This window comes from Nilaparvata lugens, chromosome 14 (assembly GCF_014356525.2).
Source record: "Nilaparvata lugens isolate BPH chromosome 14, ASM1435652v1, whole genome shotgun sequence".
Lineage (NCBI taxonomy): Eukaryota > Metazoa > Arthropoda > Insecta > Hemiptera > Delphacidae > Nilaparvata > Nilaparvata lugens.
This window is the reverse complement of record NC_052517.1, coordinates 12,527,439-12,553,507: the sequence shown is the minus strand read 5'-3', so window position 1 is coordinate 12,553,507 and position 26,069 is coordinate 12,527,439. Positions and strand designations below refer to the sequence as shown.

At 34.3% G+C, this 26,069-nt stretch overlaps 1 protein-coding gene across 2 annotated transcripts in view; it reads right to left on the bottom strand.

Moving 5' to 3' along the window:
* The window catches only part of LOC120354194, a 58,405-nt gene that overhangs the window by 7,984 nt on the left and 24,352 nt on the right, over positions 1-26,069 (bottom strand). Inside the window, exons 2-5 of one of the 2 annotated variants that reach the window (XM_039440770.1) lie at positions 23,354-23,516; positions 14,496-14,649; positions 6,644-6,845; positions 2,305-2,344 (exon numbers count right to left, since the gene is read on the bottom strand). In XM_039440770.1, the coding sequence (XP_039296704.1) occupies positions 2,305-2,344; positions 6,644-6,845; positions 14,496-14,639 (386 nt within the window). In that variant the 5' untranslated portion in view covers positions 14,640-14,649; positions 23,354-23,516. The remainder of the gene's footprint in view (positions 1-2,304; positions 2,345-6,643; positions 6,846-14,495; positions 14,650-23,353; positions 23,517-26,069) is intronic. The other variant, XM_039440769.1, reaches the window with a different exon arrangement.

Sequence of the window (26,069 nt, the reverse complement as noted above, 5' to 3'; positions counted from 1 at the left end):
GGATACTACACTTTGTCATATAGTATGTACTATTCTAAAGTTTTCAATTTTTTTTTGAGCCTTTGAGACTTTTGTATATTGCTGTAATACTTTCTTTAGCTCTTCTTAATTGAATTTGTATAAATCTCTTCTTACTTGACTAGAATTGAAGCAGAATATGTTAACTGCAACTCACTGCCAACACACAAGGACTCTTATGTTGGCAGTGTCGAATATTACATTACATTGATAATTATTATTGTTGTGCAAGTTACAATCAATGTCTATTCGTAGGTAATTGTATATTGCATACTTTAGTGATTGTGTTGTACAAGTATTTGTATGTGATTTTTGGCAATAAATTCAATTCAAACTTATATATCAATGAATATTCACCAAAAAATATAGTAAAATATTGAAACAATATGGTGAGAATACTTCATAGAAATTTTTTGTACAAATATCGTTTTGTCAATATGTATTTAATATTGCAAGAATATTGTAAATTCAGAAAAATAGTTATTTGTGCAACTAGTGTGCAAAGTGACAGTTTGCTGCACCAAAAGAAACGTTTACGCACGAGCCGCAGGCGAGGGCGGAATGGGTTTCTTGAGTGCAGCAGAGGAACTTTGCACACATATTTCACATAAAATTTCTCCTACAGTTGCGATTGAATATTAAAAATGGTTGATTATGGGTAAAATGATGGCTGAAATCCATCAAATGTTTGTCTGTATATTTTTTTATTAATAACAACTTTAATTTTTTTTAACTTGATAATCCAATTGAAAATTAGTAATCGATAATTTATTCAAATTGAAAATTAAATTAATCCAAAAAATTTGAAAATTTGATTAATTTTGAGTAAATCTTAATTTCTAAATAATTGTTAAGCCAATCAATTTATGAATGGAAAATATTTTTTTAAATAGTGAATAATTAATAATATTCAAAATGTATAATTTAATGAGTTCTCATTTTTATTCATTTAAAAATCAGAAAAAATATAGATAAAACAAATTTGTATTCAAAATACACGCCAACAATATCAACAGCTGATTGGGATGACTGCAAGATAATATAAAAAGTATTGAGAGTACGCAAAGTAATACTTTGTGCACTAGAGCAGAAAAGTGATTTTTGCGGCCTGCAATCAGTGAAAAAATGGCCACTTTCCAAGGGAAAACAATATTTTAAAGATTTTTTTTGTATTGTAAAATTTTTTGGACAATTTTTAGAACATTATTTACTAATCAATATATTTCACAATATTGAACAATATTATATTAACTTTAAAAAAATATGTTTTTGCTGTACTTGGGAGTGCATTGTTTCCTACCTCCTCTCTTTTAACTCAATATTTTTGAGTCTTTTTTTCTTTTTCCATGAGGATGTTTCATAATTCTGATAAAATATTTCCACTCATTTTCTATTTTCAAGTTACAATCATTCCTCTCCATAAATTATTAAGTATTTCCTCCTCATCACAAGCTCACGATCAGACATTTGTCATCTCCAAGTGCTTTTGTACGATTGTATTTTAATCTTGTGAATATTATGTGATCGTACGTAAGAATTAGAGAAATAGAGGAAAAATAAACTAGTAGTTCTGTGAACAGTGGACCTCGCGCTCAATGAGTTACATTGATCTCTTGTTATGTTTTCTCAAGAATTAAGAAATAATTTATCAATTGAAAATGTCTAGAAAAAATCCTAAATAAACATAGAGCTTTCTGTCCTATATCGTACCGTGACGTGTCGTCCCGGAATGTGTGTGAGCGCTGTTATCAGGTCTGGCTGCAACTGTCTACAACGTTGATGGAAAGATACAATTTTCAAGATGTTCAATGTTTTTGAACGGGTAGTATTATAGTCAACTGTCTACTAACGTTAATGGGAAGATACATTATTCCAAGATGTTTGATGTTTTTGAACGGTAGTATTATAGTCCACTAGACAGCTGATGAATAATTCTATAGTCTGATTTTTACTCCAATATTGACCTATGAAGGAGGCTCCTTTTTCCTTTTGTATTATCCTTGGAATGCGAAATTTTAAAAAACATTGTATATACGTCGACGCGCAATTTAAAAAGGAACATACCTGTCAAATTTCATGGAAATCCATTACTGCGTTTCGCCGTAAATGCGCAACATTAAAACATATAAACATTTAAACATTCAAACATTTAAACATTAAAAGAAATGCCAAACCGTCGACTTGAATCTTAGACCTCACTTCGCTTGGTCAATCGGATTTTCAAAGATTATATTGATTGTTCTAATCAGAATTGTATGTAATGTATATGAATTAATGAATACTCACTTTGGAACAATGATGGGACGGTTTGCTGGTCTTCCAGTACCTGAAAATGAGATTAATTGTAATCAGAGAAAAATTATACTTCCAACAATATAATAATTATTATTTTCCCAATAAATATCCAACAGTCTGCTACCTCACTCCTGATAGATAATGATTGTGAATAACAAGGCTACTTTTAGTAATAAAAAACATTGTAAATATTACTTCTCTATGGTGAGGTTTACGTTATAATGGCGGCAGTGTAACCTGGAGGTGTTTTCAGTCAATTTACCTCTCACCGGACATCAAATTATGAAGCGGATTTTCATTATACCATGAATTAGTTAATCTCTCAAAATGAATATTATATATCCTTCTGGACGTGACCCCGGGCAATTTTTACTTTCCTTGCCCTATTATCATAGGTAAGGAAAGTTTATTGCTTTCAGAAAAAAATTAAGGTAGGCTACCACAATTTCTAAATTTCTATACGTTTCAAGGTCCCCTGAGTCCAAAAAAGTGGTTTTTGGGTATTGGTCTGTATGTGTGTGTTTGTGTGTGTGTGTGTGTGTGTGGTGTGTGTGTGTGTATGTGTGTATGTCTGTGAACACTATAACTCCATTCCTGATTAACCGATTGACTTGAAATTTTAAACTTATGGTCCTTCAGTTCTATCATGAGAATCCGACAATAAGAAATTTGATAAAATTCAATTCAAGATGGCGGAAAAATGGTGGATAATTACTGAAAAACTATGTTTTTTACGTTTTTCTGGAAAACGGCTCCAACGATTCTCTTCAAGTTTATACCATGGATAGCTTATTCATAAGCCCCATCAACTGACATGAGTCTCATTTCTGGAAAAATTGCAGGAGCTTCGTAATATTCTTGAGAAAAATGGCAGATAATTACTAAAAAAACATGTTTTTCACGATTTTCTCAAAATGACTTGACCGATTTTTTTTCAAATTCATACCCTTTATAATAGTTATCTATCAGCTCTATCAACTGGCATGAGTCTTTTTCCTTGGAAACTAATGGGGGGTCCACCCCATCCTTGAGAAATGCACTTTATAACCTCCTTCTCGTGTATGAGGTAGGTACGAAGAGCAGTTTATAAAAAGAACACATGGTCGAGATATCTCATCTGTAGAACAACTGTTTTGACGACGACTTTAAAAAAAAAATCATCGAATTTCAAATTACACAAGAGAAAAGTACTCTGAAAACAATAATACACATATACATCAGTAGTCATAGTTTCAAATATGTTGCCGCCAATCGTCATTATGTCATTCCCCTGAATTATTCTCGTTCAAGAATGAGGCTTACAGTTCAATGAGCAAGGAAAGTTGTGTAAGTGTACCACACCAGATTTTTGTTTCAGTTATAATTTTTTGCTTCCACTTGCTTTACTGTCTATTGTGATCCATGTAAATTCATGACACTTGAACTTGATGTAGAGTGTTTGTGCTCTGTGAATTGTTGTTTTCGTGGAATGACGTTTCTGGGTCCCAGGGACCCAAGGGTCACGACTAACGTAACCTTTTTCGTTCTTCTCAAATGCACATTTTTATGCAATAGTTATTGGATTCAAGCAGTCAATATGTTCATTTTGAACAGAGACTTCTAAGAATGTACAAATTGACTTCTAGATCTCTATTCCAATGACATTAGTGAGGCTAAAAATGAATTCATAGTTCAAGATAAGAATACTGACCCTGAGTGGGATGATAGTGAAACCAATGAACTTCAGGTGATCCCAGGAATACTAAAACTCCCCTGAAAGTGAACTTCATGAGACCTTTTATATTTTTAAATTTCTAGTAGTGTTTCATGTAGGTTTTAGGATTCATAATAGTATTCATCACTAGAATTTCATAAGTCTTGCAAAGATTGTGCAACATGAAATTGAGGGTAGGGTAAAAACTACCCTAAGAGTGAACTATGATCTTTCAATTCTTTTCCTATCTTTCAAGTAGTGTTGCATGTAAGATCCATCATAGTATTAATCACTATATTTTTTTGTTCACTTTATATAAAATAATAACCAAACGTTACTTTTCACTACCCTAAAAATGCAAGGTTTCACAAATTAATTTTTATAATCATAATAAAGACCGATTTCTGCTTCACCCAAGTGCTCAATGCGTTCATCAATAACACTTGGACATATTAGAATCATAGAATAACATAACATCTTAAAATATATTTTTGTAATATTCAATATTAAAGAAACGGGTCCCTGGGACTCAGGGTCACGACTAAAGTCAGAAAAAAATAGGGTCACGACTAGAAGGATATAAGACCCTTTCAATAAGCTGCAGACTGTTGTAGATATAGTACTGTAACTTTCAGGATAAGTTATTGGTCGAATACTCAATCTTTTGACGTACCCTACAACTGAATATCAACTCCTCATAAGGGGATGACTTAGGGGTTGTAACTGGAATAATTCAAATGTAAACACCCATTGTGTGGTACATCATTTTAAAGGATTTTTTCAAAACAAGAAAGGTGACATCAATACAAATGTTCTATATCATATCATTATGATATCTGTATCCAAAATGTCGATGGATTGTAGTTTTAAGTTTTTGAAAAATGAGGGGTTGTAAACCAAATACTCCGAATGTAAAAACCAGTGTGCGGTACATCATTATAAAGGCTTTTCCAAAACAAGAAAGATAACATCAATAAAAATGCTCTATGATACTTGTAATCCCTTATGAGGGGTTGAAGTTCAGTTGTACATCAAAAGCTGGAGTATTCGTAAAAGTTACAGTATCATATCTACAACAGTCTTCAACTAATTGAAGGGTTCCCATACAATGACTCACTCTGTATACAGAAACAAAGGGTTTGATGTCATTCTTGCAAACTATCTCATCGCACGCTACCAAATGAAGCAGAGGGGGGTGTTTCTACTCTTCTGTAATATTTGCTGGAATTATACAACTTCTAAATAATCCTTTTTGAATCCTTGATTGTTTGGCAACTCAGTAAATTCGTTCATCAGAATGCACAGACTCTCATAACTATTCAGTTGTCACCTATTTCAACAACTATAGTGAGGTCCACGTTATAATGGCAGTGGAGAAAGATAGGAGAAAAACGTTGCCAATCTCCTCTGTCTTGTCAATGCCTCCTATAGATGGTATAGATGGTAGCTGATACAGGTTTATTGATGTAATATTAACGGTTCATTCTTGTTCAAAATAATCAATTATATTTTACTAGCCGTCAGGCTCGCTTCGCTCGCCATATCCGTCTAGCCAGGGGGCTCCGCCCCCTAGACCCCGACTGAATCGTCCAAGAATGAGATCAGCAGGCTCGCTTCGCTCGCCTGCATTTTTCATTCGAGCATTTTTATCATATGTTAGGACAATCCAGTCTGGGTCCAAACTAAACGTCTGGCTAAACGGATATGACAAGCGAAGCGAGCCTGATGACTAGTAATATAATATTCCCAGGAATAGCTCTGATTGAAGTAGCAGTGCCCAATCATTTTTTCCGCGATAAATGCATTTCAATCTTCAACTTGGTGCCAACCTAGCAAAGTCAACTCAACTTAATTCCAACCTGACAAAATTATTAATTACCAGTTAACAACTTTTTCGAAGAGGTACTCTCTCTAGATTATAGTTCTATATTAACATATGGTATGGACATTTTTCAATTATAATAAATTGAGAGAATAAGAAGAATATACATGCTAAAAGACGAACTTTGAACCCTTGAAAACCACCCTTAGAGTTAAAATATTGCCAAAAGATTTCTTAGTGCGCCTCTAAAGGGCCAACTGAACGTACCTTCCAAATTTGAACGTTTTTGGTCCGGTAGATTTTTAGTTCTGCGAGAGAGTGAGTGAGTGATTGAGTGAGTTAGTCAGTCAGTCAGTGAGTGAGTGCCATTTCGCCTATGTATATATAGATTAAGCGAGAAATTATATTTATCAATAATTTCATAATGAATTTTCATAATCAATATAGAATATTTTGTTAATTCATTATCAATTTTACATTGGTAAAAGACGATCTGGCAACAGGGCAAAGTGGCAAAGAGAAAGTGCTATTCACTTCGTTGAATGATAGACAAAGATATCAATAGCATTGCTGATCAAACACTGCCATTATATAGTGGACCTCATTATAGCAGCTATGAGCCAGAAACTTCAATGAAAAATACTTTCAAAATGTTTCTTTCTGTCTATTTGTATTGGAACTTTTGGTGAATAAATGTGATCCGATTTGATTTTGAAAAATTGAATAAACTTGCTCGTTCCTGTTCTCCTACTGTTTTTTTCTGTGAAAAAATATTTTTACTATTGTAAGTTGAATGGATAAATCAATGAACATACCGAAGTCGCATTTGAACTGAACAAGACCTTGTCCTCCCAATAATTCTGCCATACATTTGATCTCCGTAACTTGGATACATTCTCCAATCGACACTGAAACTCCGCTGTAGTATTTTATTTCACGAATATTGTCATTGATGCTGGACCATGAGTTCACAATTTTCACATAACGTTTCGATTCTCTAGTTTCATCCTGTAACAACTGATAGTGCGGATAAGTTGGATGAAATATTTTTGAGAGAAAGCTTAGTGAAAGCGAGTGAAAAAGCTTTAGAGTTTTAATCAAGAACCTGCCATTCACCACCTCATTGTTCACCTCCAAGGAGGAGGAGGAGGAGGTTGTGTAGGAGAGTGGTTCTCAAACTTTTTACTCCGAGCCCTTCCTGCATAATACAGCTGTAAGCCGGGCCCCCTAAATTTATTAGTGTAGACTACTATACATGTTGTACATATACGAATAGGTACATATAAACCTACATATTTAACACTCAATATTTATTTAGTTGAGTTCAGCACATTCTATACATAACCCAATGGGGCAATAGTTTCAATCATAATAAAACAACAAACTCTATAAAAATCATTATTATTTATTCAGGTACTATCGTACATAGTTGTCATTTTTGTTGCAATTAACAATAAAAAGAGCTTCAGTGTGGATGATGAGCTCGTTTCTCCCGTACATAGTTTATTGAAATGAGGTGTCAGCTCTGATAATGCTCGAGCTCCATCTGTGCAAATTCCTACATATTTGCGCCAATACATGACATTGTCCTTCGAAAATTTATCAATCATTCGGAAAATGCTTTCACCGGTATGTGGAAGAGTGATGGGGGGCTTAGGCAAAGTCCTTTTTTTCTCTCCCTATAATTTTGATGATGTACTTATTGTATCAATCAATAGACAATAGAAGAATGAAAGAAGAAAGATGCTCATCGTAATTATTTTGGAAGTAAATTTAAATAATTTTTCAACTAAGCTTTGCATCCCCCCTGAGGATTCATTGCGGTGAACCAAAATATTCTTAGTACGAAATAGTCTTAGTATGCTACGTCATTTTGACGTCACCGGGCATGCGCAGAAGGCCGAAATAGAAATAGTAGTCATGCGCACTGGTCGAAATATTCTTAGTATAATGACGTCATCAATGACATCATTGCGCACGCGCTGTACAGTTCTACACTATCACAGTAACAAGTTAATGCTCACGCACGCGAGTCCGCGTGATCAGTGTTACCAACAATAGAAACTCCAAACTATAATTTCCCTATGGATTCCAACAGCAAGATTTCTTTCCTAGCAATAGCTTGGCGCAACATCAGATAATTACTGTAGTAACTCAAAAAAGCTGTTTTGTGGGAAAACAGCTCTTATGTTTCTACTCTAGGGGAATTATCTATTAGAAGTGAACTATAAACAATCAATATTCATTTGATGAATTAATAGATTACTATGGTATTCCTTCCCACCTTACCATTCATCAAATCGATTTTTAAGGCTAAATTATTTTTTTAAGGAAAATATCAACTTATTTTGAGTTGATACAGTAATGCATAGGAAGTTGAGTTCAATTTTTCTACTTGATATCATCTGGTGAAATTTAAACAATATAACATTTCTATTTGGAGATTGATTAATTAGTTTATTGATAATATTGGCAATTATTAGTTTTCATTTCAAATTAAGGGTCAAGTAGAGGGTCTCAACCAACTTATTTTTCAATTCCTCACACTAACCTTTCAAATCAATGTGAAGCGACTGTATTCAAATTCACACCATTCTTCTACAACGGATGATTATTATTTTCAAGGGTGCCCAGGGGATGCATATTACATGGGGGAGGGAGAGAGTTTCTTAATACAGTGGGGGGGAGGGTGGCACCCCACACTTTGAGAACCACTGGCGTAGGAGAAGGATGAGGAGGAGGGGGAGAAGAACGAGGGGAAGAAGAAGAGGAGGATAATTATGGAGAAGGAGGTAGAAGAAGGATGAGGAGGAGGAAGAAGAAAGAAAGATGGAGGAGCTGGAGAAGAGTGATAAGAAGGAGTGAGATACAGATTCTGTCCGGGAATATTTGCCAATGAATTTTTTCCGATTCCATAATACATCATTAAGACTGCTGCGGCTATAAGAAACTAGTTCTCTACATTATAATGGCAGTGGTAAATTATAAGAGAACAGTGTTGCCTATTGTCTGCCTTGCCCCTGCCTTCTATAGGATAGGTAATACCGGTATAGTCTACCTGATGTGATATTGCATGTTCATTGTTCTTTGAAATTCCTCAAGAAAATATAATTTCAATTACTTGAATAGTACATTTTTTAATTCATTCAGGGAAAAATGTTCTCCCAATTAATTATAATTATATAAATATATAATTGGAATACGATCTGGCAAAGTTGCAGAGGTAGAACAGGATCTACTACTTTCACACTCAAATCATTAAATTTCTGGATCTATCTGCGTTACTTAATTATAGACAAATATTTATAGCAACACTAATTTTTATCAAATACTGCCTTCATAATAAGGACATCACTATTACGGGCCAGTTCGTAAAAGTCCTAGACTTTAAACAGCTGGAGTCAGAAAATTGGTTTTCCAAAACGGGGCGTAGTTGCAGCTTTTATAACAGTAGTCGTAGTTTTTATTTTCTCATTTTTACTTTCCTTGCCCTACTACCATAGGTAAGGAAAGTATTGCTTTCCAAAAAAAATTAAGGTACCCCAATTTCAAGTTTTCGATACGTTTCAAGGTCCCCTGAGTCCAAAAACATGATTTTTGGGTATTGGTCTGTGTGTGTGTATGTGTGTGTGTGTGTGTGTGTATGTGTGTATGTCTGTGAACACGATAACTCCATTCCTAATTAACCGATTGACTTGAAATTTTAAACTTAAGGTCCTTATACCCTGAGGACCCGACAATAAGAAATTCAATAAAATTCAATTCAAGATGGCGGAAAAAATGGCGGATAATTACTAAACAACCATGTTTTTCACGTTTTTCTCGAAAATGGCTCTAACAATTTTCTTCAAATTCATACCATGGATAGCTATTTATAAGCCCTATCAACTGGCATAAGTCTCATCTCAGGGAAAATTTCAGGAGCACCGTAATATTCTTGAGAAAAATGGCGGATAATTACTAAACAACCATGTTTTTCACGTTTTTCTCGAAAACGGCTCCAACGATTTTCTTCAAATTTATACCATGGATAGCTATTCATAAGCCCTATCAACTGGCACGAGTCTCATTCCTGGGAAAATTTCAGGAGCTCCGTAATATTCTTGAGAAAAATGGCGGATGATGACTAAAAAGCGATGTTTTTCACGGTTTTCTCGAAAACGGCTCCAACGATTTTCTTCAAATTTATACCATGGATAGCTATTTATAAGCCCTATCAACTGACATGAGTCTTATTCATGAGAAAATTGCAGGAGCTCCAGAATATTCTTGAGAAAAATGACAGTTACTAAAAAACCATTTTTTTCACGATTTTCTCAAAAACGGCTCTAACGAATTTTTTGAAATCCATACCCTGTATAGTTATTTATTAGCTCTATCAACTGACATGAGTCTTTTTCCTGGGGTACTAATGAGGGGTCCACCCAATCCTTGAGAAATGGACTTTGTAACCTCCTTCTCGTGCATGAGGTAGGTTGGTACACTGTTTTTACTTTTTCTTCTTCCATATACCGTGGGTAGGTAGAGCAGTTTATAAAAAGAACACAGTCATAGTCAAGATATTTCATCTGTAGAACAGCTGTTTTGACGAATTTCAAAAAAAATCATCGAATTTCACAATTTACATAAAGGAAAAAGTACTCTGAAAACAATTGTATATACACATATACAGTAGTCTGTCGTAGTCGTAGTTGCAAATGTTGCCGTCAATCGTCATTGAGTTATTCCCCTAAATTATTCTCGTTTGATAATGAGGCTTATAGTTCAATGAGCAAGGAAAGTTGTGTGAGTGTACCACACCAGATTTTTATAACTGGAAACGTTTTTCCTCGACGAAATTAGATATTCCTTAATAATTCAAAATAGCTGAAGCTTTCACTAATTTCTCTTTATTTCATTTCGTGTTCAATTTTCTATTTTTTTTTTTTTTTTTTGAAATTTGATTCAAACGTGACTATTACAATGACTGCGACTACGCCCCGTTTTGGAAAACCAATTTTCTGACTCCAGCTGTTCAAAGTCTAGAACTTAGCTGAATCCCGAGCTCGGAAACCGGCCCTAGAAGTTTTGATCCTAATAAAGTGAGGTCCAGGTTATAATGGCAGTGGAGGAAGATAAGAGAACAACGTTGCTGACCCTCTCTCTTGTTAATGCCTTCTATAGACAGTAGCTGATACAGGTTCATTGATGTAATATTAACTGTACGTCCATTCTCGTCTAGAATAATCAATTTATTGAGCAAGAAATTAAATTTTTCAATTATTTCATGATCAAGATTGAATATCTAGTCAATTAATTTTTAATTCTACATTGTGTGGTGTTTAATACCAGTCTTCTGTCGGTGATGGCACTTTTCTGAGGGTTAACTCCTGTTTTGAAAAGTACCCTTGTCACACGAAATAGGGAAAAATTTCTAGAGTATACTAGATTATTTTCCTGACAATCAATCAAAGGATCAATTGTACTCAAGATCAAGTAACTTGATGATGGGTTACTATTGACCTCTGAAATGAATATGATATTGGCAAATAAATAAGCTATAAGCAAGGTCGAACACAGGGTCACTAAGGAGCAACATGTGATGACAAGCTGCATTTATTTAAATTTACTAAATCATATAAGAATATTGTTTGTTCAATAATTGATAAATGAAGTTGATAATGAAGGGTTGAGCCCATGAACAATATAATTTGAATTTTAAAGAGTTCTTTCAAGTTTATAAATTTGTTGAGGATGAGCATGTAGTGCTTTCACCCAAGGGTTTGCCCGACTCAAGTTTGGACAGTGTAACGTCAGAATTTTTACAAACGATATACCAGTTTGTCTTTGGAAAATCGAGTCGAAGAGAATTTGAAATGATAAAATTATAAATCACTCATACTTATATGGGCCCATAAAATACGCGCACTCACTGATGAAGATTTGTTCACTGCATGGCTGGCAGCTTTCGTCAGGCTGCATGGCATCATATTAGGCTTCATTATATATTGGCTCGCGATTTTAATAATTAATAACTCCTTTTTAACTGAGACTTGGTAATGAAATTGAATTCTAATGTTACTGGAACTCTATATTAATTGAATTTAGAGCTCTTACATAAATTTAACAATGAAACATTTAAAACGACAAAAAATAACAAATAGGAGTAATGTTACAAACGACTCTCCATTAGCGTGCTCAGTTAATCTCTCTCTTTCTCCTCCTTCTTCTCAGAAATTGAAAAGCAAGGCTTCGGGAAGAAAAGATCACATGACCAGTTAATGACCAATCACTGGTCAGAAAAAAACAAATCTACCAATTATGGCTACAAATGAAGAAATGTGCTCAGGTGTGCCATATAGAATAAATAAATAATTTTACAAATATAAACGAGAAAACATGCAAAACAAATATAGGGGAACGATGAGCAGATTTTCCAGCAGGTCAGAGTGTACAATAAACAATATAATAAAATTGAAAATCGGAGCAAGCAGTCAACAATCAGATGCAGACACGCCGGTTATCAGCTGACTGATAAGGTAGCCAGCTCAGTTTGCATTTATTTAGAAACTAACCCTTATTGTAAACAAACATTCGACATTATGCCATTTTAGGTTATTCGAAAACCATTTACAACTTTTTGTGAATCTGGATCTTAATAAATGAATATATCATAGATTTTGTTGTTATTTCAACAGCCAATAAAGGTGGGTAGTTGTAATTTTCAGCTCATTTTTATAGAAAGTTGCTCATCAAAGCTGTTGGGCGAATCTTACCATGACAATTGTTAACAAACGATCTGGCAACAGAGCAAAGCGAGAAAGAGATAGCGCTATCCGCTTTGTTGATAAGGGCTGTTCAAAGGCTAAAAATAATTTTTCTACTGGTGATATTTTTCAAAGTTTTTCGATTTGTATATCATCAAGCTATCAAAATGGAAAAGTTTTCTCAGGTAAAAGTTTTTTCCGGTCATTACTTTTTGAAATATGAGCGCCTGAAGTTTGAATTTTTGGGACAGAACATTTCAAATTCGGTAAGAGATAAATCTATGAGATTTATAAAGGATTTATTCTTTATGGTATTGTTGATCTAGTAAAACAAAAATTTTTTGAAAATATAAATTTTTGATAAAATTATTCAATTCACTAAAAATTACGGAAAATAACTTTTTGTTGAGTTATTTTTGGTCGTTTTTGGTAAATTAAATAACTTTATCAATAATTTATATTTTCAGCAAATTTTTGTTCTACTAGTTCAACATTACTATAAAGAATCAATCCTCTGAATCTCATACATTTATCTCTTACCGAATTTGAAATGTTCTGTCCCAAAAATTCAAACTTTAGGCGCTCATATCTCAAAAAGTAATGATCGGATAAAAATTTTTTTCCTAAGAAAACTTTTTCATTTTAATAGCTTGATGATATACGAATCGAAATCTTTGTAAAATATCACCAGTAGAAAGTTTATTTTTAGCCTTTGCACAGCCATATACAAGGATAGCAATACAATAATTGCTAATCAAACGCTTCCATCATAACTCGGACATCACTATAGTCACACTGCGCTGCTCGACGGTCTTCTGCTACATTTCGAATTTATGGATTATATTTGATTATTATTTTAAAAAATCAACAATCAGTATTACATCACCAGATTGAGTTGAATCACAGCTTCTATAGATGAATTTCGGCAATACTGTTGTCTATCTTCTATAGATGAAATTCGCAATACTGTTGTCTTATCATTTCCACTATCATTCCTCATAATAATGTAATAATATAAAATATCGAGTGACCTGACTGGCTCAGGTCTGGTGTCAGAGTTTTCAGTTCACAACTGATCAATTTCAGGGCCTAATGACTGCTTTTCATCATTCCCTATTACTGTCCCATCATTTACACTGTATTTGAAAGTAGATGAAAATGAAAAAATGAAATTTTATATAACGCCAAAGATGCGCCCATAATTAGCATTTTTCCAGCGTTTTTTTTCTCGCTTTTTCTCAGCTTTATTGAGAACAAATGAACAGAAAATGTTCAAATTTAGTACAAAAGCTCAGCTAGGGTGTAATAATGTTGTGTTAGGAGGAATTTGAAATAACGCCAAAGATGCGCTCAAAATTAGCGTTTTTCCAGCGTTTTTTTGCTTTTTCTCAGATTTATCGAGAACAAATGAACAGGAATTGTTCAAATCTAGTACAGAAGCCAAGCTAGGGTGTAATAATGTTGTGTTGGAAGGAATTTGAAATGACGCCAAAGATACGCCCAAAATTAGGGTTTTTTGCCTTTTCTCAGTTCTTTCATCAAGTAAAGACAGAGAATGTCCAAATTTTTAGACAGAGGTTTAGGTAGGGTCTAAAAATGTTGTGATGAGGTGACTTTAATATTTCATCGAAGATCCGCCCAAAATCAGCGTTTTCTCAGCTTTTCTGCATTTTCTCAGTTGACTTTCTGATGGAATGAAGCATGCTCGAATGAAAATGCAGGCGAGCGAAGCTAGCCCGCTGATCCCATTTCTGGACGATCCAGTTGGATTTGGATATATCCAGTCGATATATCCATCCGACAATGCAGTTGGATATATCCAGCTGGACTGATATGGCGAGCGAAGTGAGCCTGACGGCTAATCTTACTATATAGGCGAATAATCAATGACCAAAAATTCGAAAAACATTCCAACATTCACCTTTTTCACTTCACAATTGAGAGCCTGCATACTAGAATGGCTGAAATAATCAGTTGCCTTCACTTCTTGGAGATAATTTGAGTTTGCTGCGAGCTTGTATATTTTGGTTCCATACTTGTTGGCATCATAGTCCACGCTTTTCATTGGAGCACAACTGTGAAATAGCAATTAATGTTAGTAGGCATTACTGCACATATAATAACTAGTAGTTCTGTGAACAGTAGACCTCACGCAGTATTCTCACCCACAAGTACCTGATTGAAACTATAGACCTCATTGAAATACAGCAATAGACTGGCTTCTCCACACATCTGTGTAATCACTTGTCAGCTGATTTATGATGAATAATTCTAAAGTCTGATTTTTACTCTAATATTGGCGTATGAAGGAGGCTTTTTCCTTTTATTTTATCCTTGGAATGCAAAATTTCCAAAAACCTTGTATATAAGTCAATGCGCAATTGAAAAAGGAACATATCTGTCAAATTTCATGAAAATCTATTACCACGTTTCGCCGTAAATGCGCAAAATATAAACATTAAATGAGAAAAATGAGAGAAATGCCAAACCATCGACTTGAATGTTAGACCTCACTTCGCTCGGTCAATAATGATGAACAATTCCATTCAATTCAACAAAAGATACACAGAAGAAATCAAAATGTAAGACAACACAATCGGAATGGAAATTTCTAATAAAAATACAAAAAACAGGCTACATGGTGTGGTGTGCTGAAAAGAAAGGGAGGAGGAAAAATATCTAGCCTATCATGGTTTCCCTTAATAGTAAAGAATGGAGGGTAAATAGGAGTGGAAAAGTGATGAATGTCAGAAAAAGATATGTGCAAAGTTTGTGAGTTCACTTCAAAATTAAGAATAAATTCATTAGACATGTGTCCTCCATGTTTCATCAGGTTGCCCTCTAACGACAGGACAAATGCGTACACACATGCTCATCATGCATGTTGTGTCATCAGCGAGAGGTTTCGAACAAGAAACAGCTGTTTGACAACAGCTTCTAAAATAAACAAACAACCAATAACAATAAATGAGCCACTGGAGAATTAATAGTATTTTACGTAACAAGTCCGGTAACAATAATTTACCACATAAGTATGATTGTTTCTGCCCGAAACGTTGTCGAGGGCAGAATTATCATACAAATGCAGTAAATACATTACCGTACAAGTGACGTACAATATTTTTTGTCATACTTATCTGAGAAAGAATAATATTGCTGAGAAACAGAAACCATAAACTGCTGCTGCTCGAGCTACTGCATTCTATAAACATTACCTAGCCCATAGTGCTTAGTTCATAACAGACAGACCCTTCGAGCTCAAATAAAATAATAAAGGCCTTAATTATAAGATCTCAGATGAGTTCTTATAACTTGAAACTCCTTAAATGAGTTCTTTCACTATTTGAGTTAGTATATTAATTACTCATATGTTATAAGGACGCAGTAGAGTCCTAACATACTTGACTGTAAAGAGAACATAATAATCTCTTTACAGTATAGTATGCTGTAATGAAAATCACATGTTCTCTTGATCTGCAAACAGCTGTTTACCGGTTTGATTTAATGCATGGAAAACAGCTGCAATTGAGTGAGTATGACAAAAAAATTATAACGATACAAGAAGATCCTCAATTGGAGCAGTAAAGAAAAAAAACAACAAAACAACAAACTTGTAACTTAAGTCTGAGGAGCTGCCTAGCTGCCTTGAAGATTTGGTGATGGACACATAAATATCCTACTATGGAAGAAAAAACTTTCACAATCATTGATTGTCAAGGTTTTATTTTCAGAGCTTTTTTCGTGCCCTAAATCTTTTGTCATCTGCTCCAGAAATATATTCGTACAATCAGTGTTTAAACTCAATAATTTTTTTCACACCACGAAGCCTTCCGCTGTGATGACACGACAATGTATGATGAAATATGTGTACACACATGTTCAACACACTGGAAAGATGATACTGGTGGAGAATCGGGAAGATTTAACATTCCAGTTTGGATTTTTTATTTTTAGAATAATTGGTAGCTTCTCGAGGATACTTGAATGACCAAATATGAAGAATCAACTAAGAAATAGAATGAACCCAATTAGAATTATGCAACTTCAATGATTGGTGTGTTAAGCTGCGTTTACACCGGAGTTGATAACACAAGTTTTTAACATTTCTGTTATCAACTGATGTTAATTACAAAAGTTGATAACATCATGTTGAGTTGCGTTTACACCGGAGTTGATAACATGAGTTATTAATAAAAAGTTGTCAACTTGACTGAATCGACAAAAAATTCTCTTGAAAAAAGTTGATAACTCGTGTTTTCAACAGAAAATTCCTTGTTATTAACAAGATTTATGTTATCCATCGAGAGTCGGTAACTTTTGTTAATAACAGGCTACTATCTTCCGCGCAACCCCCTCGCCCAGCATCCCTATCCTACAACTACAGCTGTTCCCTAATAACTACAGCTGCAGACAAAACATGTGACAAAGTTATAAACTTTAGTTGATAACAAATTAGCAGCCAAAATAAAATTTTATTAACCTATGTTGAAAACTTTTGTTTTAAACTCTTGTGTAAAAGCATTATAATTTATTTACATTAGATAAGATGAAGATCATTATTTTGATGATCACACACATGTTTCAATTCGAGTTTGAAGACAATTTTTTGCTTTTTATTCTGGCCGTTATATCACATGAATAGTCTCGTTAAATGGTATCATATGGGAGTAAATTATATTGATAACACTATGTTAGAGCCAATGAGGTGGGCTTCTAAACACATGACTTAGTAGCTGAGAAAATAAAATTGTTACCTTTAAAAGCGTCTCGTTCGGGTATGGTGGGTTCACAGTGGACTGTAAGAGCGTTCTCCTCATTCTGGTAGGCGGTAGCACGTTCATAATCAGGATCAGGACGTGCATATATCATAATCAGGACTCACTTGCACTAGCGATGATGAATACATTGGCCCATGTCGCAGCGAAGAGGTTACACAAAGAAGATCCAAATCTAGATATTTAGCCGAGTACTCTCACAATAACTTTTCCTAACTAGTCGCGGTAGTAGTTTAAATTCAAACAAGCGAAGGGGTAATACATTCATAACTTCTTTCAAAAGAGAAACAACCATGTAGCGTCGGAACAGCAAGCTTCCTGAAAAGGCGGTTACAAGTAGTGGGGACTGGGGAGCAAAGCTGAAAGCCAGAGAGAGAACAGTGCCATCTACATATTGAACTAGGCGATCTCAGAGCGGCTGATGGCAGTGGCATGCTAGATGGCCGTGGGTGAGCGCGGTTGATTCAAATGGCAGACCCATACACATGATTTTGTTGATAACAAGGAATTTTCTGTTAGAAACATGAGTTATTAACTTTTGTCAAGAGGAATCTTTGTTGATTCAGTCAAGTCATAACTTTTTGTTTATAACTCGTGTTATTAACTCCGGTGTTAACGCAGCTTTAGGAAGGTGAATCTCGAATAAACGTTCCCAATAACTTCAAAGAGATATAACTATAGTGAGGTCCACGTTATAATGGCAGTATTTGATTAGCAATGGTATTGCTATTCATGTTTATCATTAAACAAAGGGGATAGCGCTATCTCTTTCTTGCTGTTTAAATATCTAGATAAATTCTTAAGCTGCTTTTACACCAGAGTTAATAACACAATTATTAACAAAACGTTATCAACTTGACTGAATTGTCAAAAATGTTTCTTGACAAAAGTTATAACACATGTTTCTAACAGGAAATTCCTTGTTATTGACAAGATCTTGTTATCAATAGAATTGACTTCCATATGATTTTTTCCAATGAGAGTATTCATATGATAAAACAGCCGGAATAAAAAGCAAAAATTGTCTTCAAAATACTGAAAATTAAAACATGTGTATGATCATTAACATAATGATCTTCATCTGATCTAATGTAAATAAATTATAACGCTTTTACAACGGAGTTTTCAACAACATATTTAATTTAATAACATTTTGTTTTGGCTGCTAGTCTTGTTATCAACAAAAGTCAATAGCTTTTTCACGTGTTTTGTCTGCTGCTGTAGTTATTAGGGAACAGCTGTAGTTGTAGGGTAGGGATGCTGGGCGAGGGGGTTGCGGTGAAGATAACAGGAAGTAACCTGTTATTAACAAAAGTTAATGTGATAAAAGAGGCTTTTGGTATTAACATAACACATGGAAAAGATAAATCTTGTTGATAACAAGGAATTTTCTGTTAAAAACACGAGTATGTTATCATCTTTTTCAAGATAATTTTTTGTCGATTCAGTCAAGTTGACAACTTTTTATTGATAACTCATGTTATCAACTCCGGTGTAAAAGCAACTCAACATGATGTTATTGACTTTTGTTATTGACATCAGTTTAAAACAAAAATGTTAAAAAACTTGTGTTATTAACTCCGGTGTAAACACAGCTTTAGCCATTTCATACAACCATCTTTATTTACGTAGATAACAAGCTAAACTGATTCAACAACTCCGATAATTGATATTATCAACCAGTTATCATCTTCTTCTTAAAAACCTCTCATTTTGTTTTCAATATTCTTCCGCTGAGTGGTAAAGTCCAATCACCAAATAGGAAAGTGGGGCATCAGCTTCATTAATAACTACTCCAGGTTTCCATAATTTTGTTCTCCAATCTTGGACATAAATGGGCTGATTTTCTTTGAAATAAGAAACACGTTTCCGTGACTGCTTTATCTTATGTTGCTTTCTGTTGAAATTCATGGTGCTTCATTTGCACTGCTATTTCTATCCGAGGAAGCTGATGAAGTCTCAAACTATCTTGAGGATATGGGAACTTCGTTCTTATCATTCGACCAAACATTAACTGAGCAGGAGAATAATTTAGACCCGCAACACAACTATTTCGGTAGTTAAGCAAACTCAAGTTTAAATCGGTTTTGCTTTCAGCACACTCTCTTATCTCTTATCTCTTTGATATGTCCACCCCCTTTTCAGCTAAGCCGTTGGACTGAGAATAACGAGGACTTATTGTAATAATTTTGAAATCCCACTCCTTTGCGAACTGTATCACTTCTTGGGAGCCAAACAGATTATTACCAGTTATCATAATCAGCGGAATTCCAAACCTGCCGAATAACTAGGATAAAAATAATAGATTTTACAGCCGAACTTGTCTTACTGTTCATTTTTACTTTCCTTGCCCTATTACCATAGGTGAGAAAAGTATTGCTTTCCGAAAAAAAATTAAGGTATCCCAATTTCCGAATCTCTATACGTTTCAAGGTCCCCTGAGTCCAAATAATATATATATATATATATATATATATATTAATATTATATATTATATATATATATATATTAATATTATATATTATATACAGGGTGTTTCAGAAGTAGTGTCGAGAATTCTAGGGTATTGTACCTGGATGCTAGGAGACTACAAATGTCATATTTGAAGTGTCCAAAACTCAGCGGTTATCCTTATAGCTGCCATTTTGTTTTTTTCACTTAAAAATTTTTATCTCAAGAACGAAATGTTGTATTGATCTGAAATTTGGCATGAATATTTATGCTATAAAGACTCAACTATAAAAAATAAAAAAAAAATTTTCGTTGAAATTTTTCAAAATGGCGGCCATTTTAAATTTTTGATGGCGAATATCTCGAAAACCGTCCATTTTACAGAAAATTTACAAGAGACAAAAAAGTTAGCAAATTTTTTCACGATTCCAATGATACCTAATGTATCAAGATTGGTCGAAGAATAACAGAGGAATTAATTTTTTTCGTACTGCATGCATGACCACTTTTCACCATTTAAAGATCAATATCAATTTTTTTTATAATTTCATGAAAACCGTTCTTATTACAGAAATATACAAGAATAACTTTCCTCCAAAATTTTATTTTACATTGAAAAATATTAATTTCACTCAAATCGGTTCACTGATACTAATGCAGCAATTGCTCAAAATGCTGTCCTTCAACTTGATTACACAGTCTGCACCTTTCAATCATGGACCGTCGAACTGCTATAAAAGCATTTTCATCATCTTGAATGGCACCTCCTGCAGCAACCACTCTTGCCACAAGGTCTTCTTCGTTTTCTACTGGCGTGCTGTTAACAAGGTCTTTCATATGGCCCCAGAAAAAAAATCTAAAGGGTTGAGGTCAGGTGAACGTGCGGGCCACGGTACTGGTCCACCCCGCCCAATCCACCGCTGACGATAGGTCATGTTCAGAAAGTCCGTAACAACATTTCCGAAATGAGCAGGGGCACCATCATGTTGAAACCAAATATTATATCTGTTTGCAAAAGGCACATCTTCCAAAAGTTCTGGTAGTATGTCTCTTAAAAAAGTAATGTACATGGGAGAATTCAGACGATTAGGAAGAATGTATGGTCCAATCACGCGATTACCTAAGATACCCGTCCAAACATTCAGCGAAAATCTATGCTGATAACCACGCACGTTGACCTCATGAGGATTGTCTAAGGCCCAGACGTGACTGTTGCGAGAGTTGAAGATTCCTTCTCTTGTAAAGCTGGACTCATCGGTAAATAACACATTTTCTAGAAAATTTGGTTGGATAATGTCTTGCTGAAGAAACCAACGGGCACAGTTTACTCTTGGCTCATAGTCGCGTTCAACCAATGAGTGAACTTTTTGAAAGCGGAAGGGGTGAAGTCTTTCCTTGTTTAGTACACGCCACACAGAAGAAGCACTTGAATTGATTTGCTTTGCAACTGCTCTCGTACTCGTTCTAGGATTGAAATCGAATTTCTGCAATACTTCCTCTTCAAAAGCAACATTTCGAACTGCTCGAGGCCTACCAGCAATTACCCTGTTCCGTTCAAATGAACCAACTTCTCTCAGCCGATTGTGAGTTCTTGTGAACACCTTGTCGGAAGGGAGACGGCAGTTTGGAAATGCAGCTGCATACATTCTTCTTGCTTCGGTCGCATTGCCAAGAGCTGCTCCATACATGAAGTGAATATCGGTGTACTCCAGCGAACTAAATTCCATTACAATAATTAAATATTTGTGTAGAAGCAACGTAAGAAAATATTGAAACTGGAAATTTAAGATAGAAATAAGACCTAGGAAACGTGAGACTAAGAAATAGGAAGCACTACATCTGGTTCTTTACTTTTAATGAAACAACAATACTTTTACAAGACAAACATTATTATCTGAAAACCATTGTAAAATCATCTGTTTGCCCATATGGAGCCATACCGAGTATCAAAGCTTCATCTTAAATACATCTGGAATTAAAAAATTAATATTGATCTTTAAATGGTGAAAAGTGGTCATGCATGCAGTACGAAAAAAATTAATTTCTCTGTTATTCTTCGACCAATCTTAATGAATTAGGTATCATTGGAATCGTGAAAAAATTTGCTAACTTTTTTGTCTCTTGTAAATTTTCTGTAAAATGGACGGTTTTCGAGATATTCGCCATCAAAAATTTAAAATGGCCGCCATTTTGAAAAATTTCAACGAAAAAATTTTTTTTTATTTTTTATAGTTGAGTCTTTATAGCATAAATATTCATGTCAAATTTCAGATCAATACAACATTTCGTTCTTGAGATAAAAATTTTTAAGTGAAAAAAACAAAATGGCAGCTATAAGGATAACCGCTGAGTTTTGGACACTTCAAATATGACATTTGTAGTCTCCTAGCATCCAGGTACAATACCCTAGAATTCTCGACACTACTTCTGAAACACCCTGTATATACAGACCAATACCCAAAACCCACTTTATATATATATATATAATATATATATATATATATATATATATATATATATGTGTGTGTGTGTGTGTGTGTGTGGTGTGTGTGTGTGTGTGTGTGTGTATGAGTGTATGTGCTTCTATGTACACGAAGTGTGTGATACATATCTCATCTCCCAATCAATGGAATGACTTGAAATTTGGAACTTATAAGGTCCGTACACTATAAGGATCCGATAGTAACAATTTCGATCAAATGCAATTCAAGATGGCTGCTGAAATGGCTAAAATGTCGTTAAACCAGGGTTTTTCGCGATTTTCTCAAAAACGGCTCTAACGATTTTGATAAAATTCATATTTAAAAAAGAAATTGATAAGCTCCATCAACTGCCATAAGTCCGATATCTGAAAATTCCAGGAGCTCCGCTCCATCTATGCAAACTTTGATTTTAGATTCCCAATTATCAGGCTACAATTTAAACAGAAAATTCCAAGTGGAAAATATTGAGCATGATAATCTATACATTAATGTTCAGTAACATTTTCACCCAAAATTGAAAATAAGCTCGAATTCAAAAAAATGTTATTTCAATTGCAAACTGTTGATTATATTAAATCATTCACTATGAAGAGATAGCAGACTTCGTGTATCTCCAGCGTTATTGTTCTGTCACCAGCTGACTTGAGATACGCGTGAACACTAGCGTCAGGTGTGAAAATTTTCATAACGGCAAGGAAGTTGTGTTGAATGCGCAACATCAGATTCTTTCCTTCTTTCTCCACTGTCATTATGACGTGGACCTCATAGTGAACGTTTTCAAATTGAAAGAGATACTAGGATTCTATTGTTTAACGGTACTTCAAATCAGATGAATTGTAGATAATTAATAATCCTGAATGAAAGTATTCAATTTTTTTGGATTGGATGCCTCCAATCTTCATGAATCAGGTTTTAAATATTAGACATTTGCGTTTTTAATGCAACATCCCTAATTTCACATGTTGAATTTTGCCCAATGACGAATTGAATTAGAAACTCGTTCACAGCCGATTCCGACATTTTTGAAGTCCCCTCCACCCAAGTGCTCAAAGCAAATACTGCACACTTACCTTTCATGATCAAAACCTGGAAAAACGTGTTCGACACTCTCGTAATCGGAACTTGGATCCAATGATCACGTGTCTCTTGGTTACCAGTTGACTTCGAGTAGAGTTGTGAAAAATCATAAGTCCGATGTATCTTACCTCATTATCACTGTCCCCATCAGACAATCTGAAAAACAAATTATCCATCATTTTACAAGTGATTGACAATATAATATTAGTCAGTCGATTGGTCATTTTCCAGGAAACAGCCCCCAAAGAATTTTTTCTGGTCGCATTAGTGCATATTTTGGGGCGTTGAGTTCAAATCTGGAAATTTCCTGAGACGACTTGAAACCTTAAAATCCCAAATTTTGGGCATTTTAAAATTTTTCCGTTCTATTTCGAAAGCAGCGAGTATTTGAAAAAAGCTTTCCCTACAAATGAAAGACAAAAATTCCGGATAATTGAGAGGTCGCGGCAGGATCTACGATTCCTGGTTTTGGAGCTACAGATTTTCAAATAAGGGATATTTTCAATGTTTTTTGAAAATTCTGGAAACCAATCACTCTCATTCTATACAAGTTGGAGTATTATACAGAGTGTTCTGAAAAAAGGTACCCATAAGTCAGGGCATGATTCCCCACATCGAAATAAGAAAGAAGTACTAATCAACATAGGTCCGAAAATGCTTGGTTACCAAGTTATACAGAGTAAAAGATTTCGTCCTAACTTCAGTTCCCTGCTGAAACGAAGCCCTAGGGTATTGGTGGCTGTTAATTAAGATGTACAATTAGGCGTTCTCCATGTAAAATGACTGAAAATAGAATAAAACTGTTTCCAGACCTGTTAGCTACAGTGATTTTCAAGATATGTACGCGAAACTTTGATCCGAAAAACAAGAGTCCCTACAAGGTTTGAAGCAGATTTACCATGTTGAATGTACAATAAACAGTACATATTTTTCTAAAGAACTTGTAGAAAATTCAATTTCTAAGAGAAAGATGTAAAATAAGTCTATATAATAGACTAACACAGCTTAAAAAAATAATCCAAATACAAATCGCATGACAAACTTCACCGATTTTGTCTATTTTCAATTAATTTTGAACAAGATTCAAGAAATCTTGAAAATGAGTATAGTGGTGAGGAGGAATACGAGCGAAAATAGAAAACCATGTCCAGAAGCCAAATAAAAAATTTAATTCCAATAATTTATCAATTGAAACAGCATATTGCAGGTAGAGGTTACTATTTGAAACCATACCCCCCATCAGGACTGGTGGTCATATTGTGATTGCCCCCAACCCCTCCTCCTCTTCCACCTCCTCATATGGTGTAAGTTTATTCCGAAAGAAAATAGGTGAAAAAGAAGTTTAGAAACGTAGAGAGACAAAGAAGGTGAAAAATGAATATTGATGGAGAATTGTCTAATCACAATCTAATAAAAAGGTGTGAATTATTACAAATTCTCCTACGAGGTGTATACATGATAGATACATTACCTAATATAACTCTAAAAAATGAAAATTGTATTGTTAATTTAGACAGTCTGTCTGGAGATGGTACACACTGGGTTGGTTATAAGAAATGGGGATCAAATGTTTACTATTTTGATCTAATTGGTAATTTACAACCACCTTATGAATTGAAAAATTATTGGAAAAAAGAAACAGGTGTAAATATTTTTTACAATGTTGAGTACATGCAACCATTACATACAGATATGTGGTCACCTTATGCTCTTGTTTTTTGCGAACTAGTTGTAATCCAGTATTTGTGCCGAAAACATATAAGATGGTTGTTATTACATTACAATCTAGATCAATTGACCTCTATGAACATTCGCAAGAAATTCTCAATTTGGATAAAAATAAAGAATGGGAAATTGGATTGATTAATTTCTGTAATTACAATAGCATTGCAAATGTTATAAACAGTAGAAATTCTAGCTCCAAATATGGTGATAAATTAATTGATCTTGATACAGGTGCATATGAAGTTGATGACATTATATTAGCTTCAAAGACTAAATTGAATAGTGACAAAAAAAAACTTAATAGAAGAGCTAACATGAATACTATGAAGCTCAAAATTCGTTCTGATAAGCCTATTGACTCTACATCATCTACTTCAATAGGAAAAATGCTTGGTTTTGATAATGTTATATTACAACTGAATGAATGGTATTATTCTCAGCATTCAGGTAGCATAACAAATATTGACTCTATTGTAGTTGAGTGCAATATAGCCTGTGGGAGTTACTCTAATGGCAAACAGAAACATATTATATATGAGTTTTCACCAAGAGTATCTAGTGGGTATTTAATGAATGAAACGCCTAATCCAATAATCTATATGCCTTTAAACACACATAAAATCCAAAGCATTAATGTAAAGGTAACCGATCAAGAAGGATCATTTATTGATTCCCGGGGAGATATAATTATAATTAGACTTCACATTCGTGAAAAACAAAGCACTTGAAATGGGATTTCTCGTTTTCAAACCTCACACTAGCATTTGCTTACAGAAGCTCATTGGAGACTCAAACGTGATAGAGTCAACACCTAAAAAGCTACGTGCTATATCACCGAAAAGTGCAAGAATATTGGAAATGTTGGGATCTATAGTAGATTGGGGTCATGTACGGCGCAGCAATTAGTGAAATTCTTTATGTTGGATCTCAACTCGAGTTCTATAATGATATTACTAAATTTCAGTTCCATACTCATACAGTATA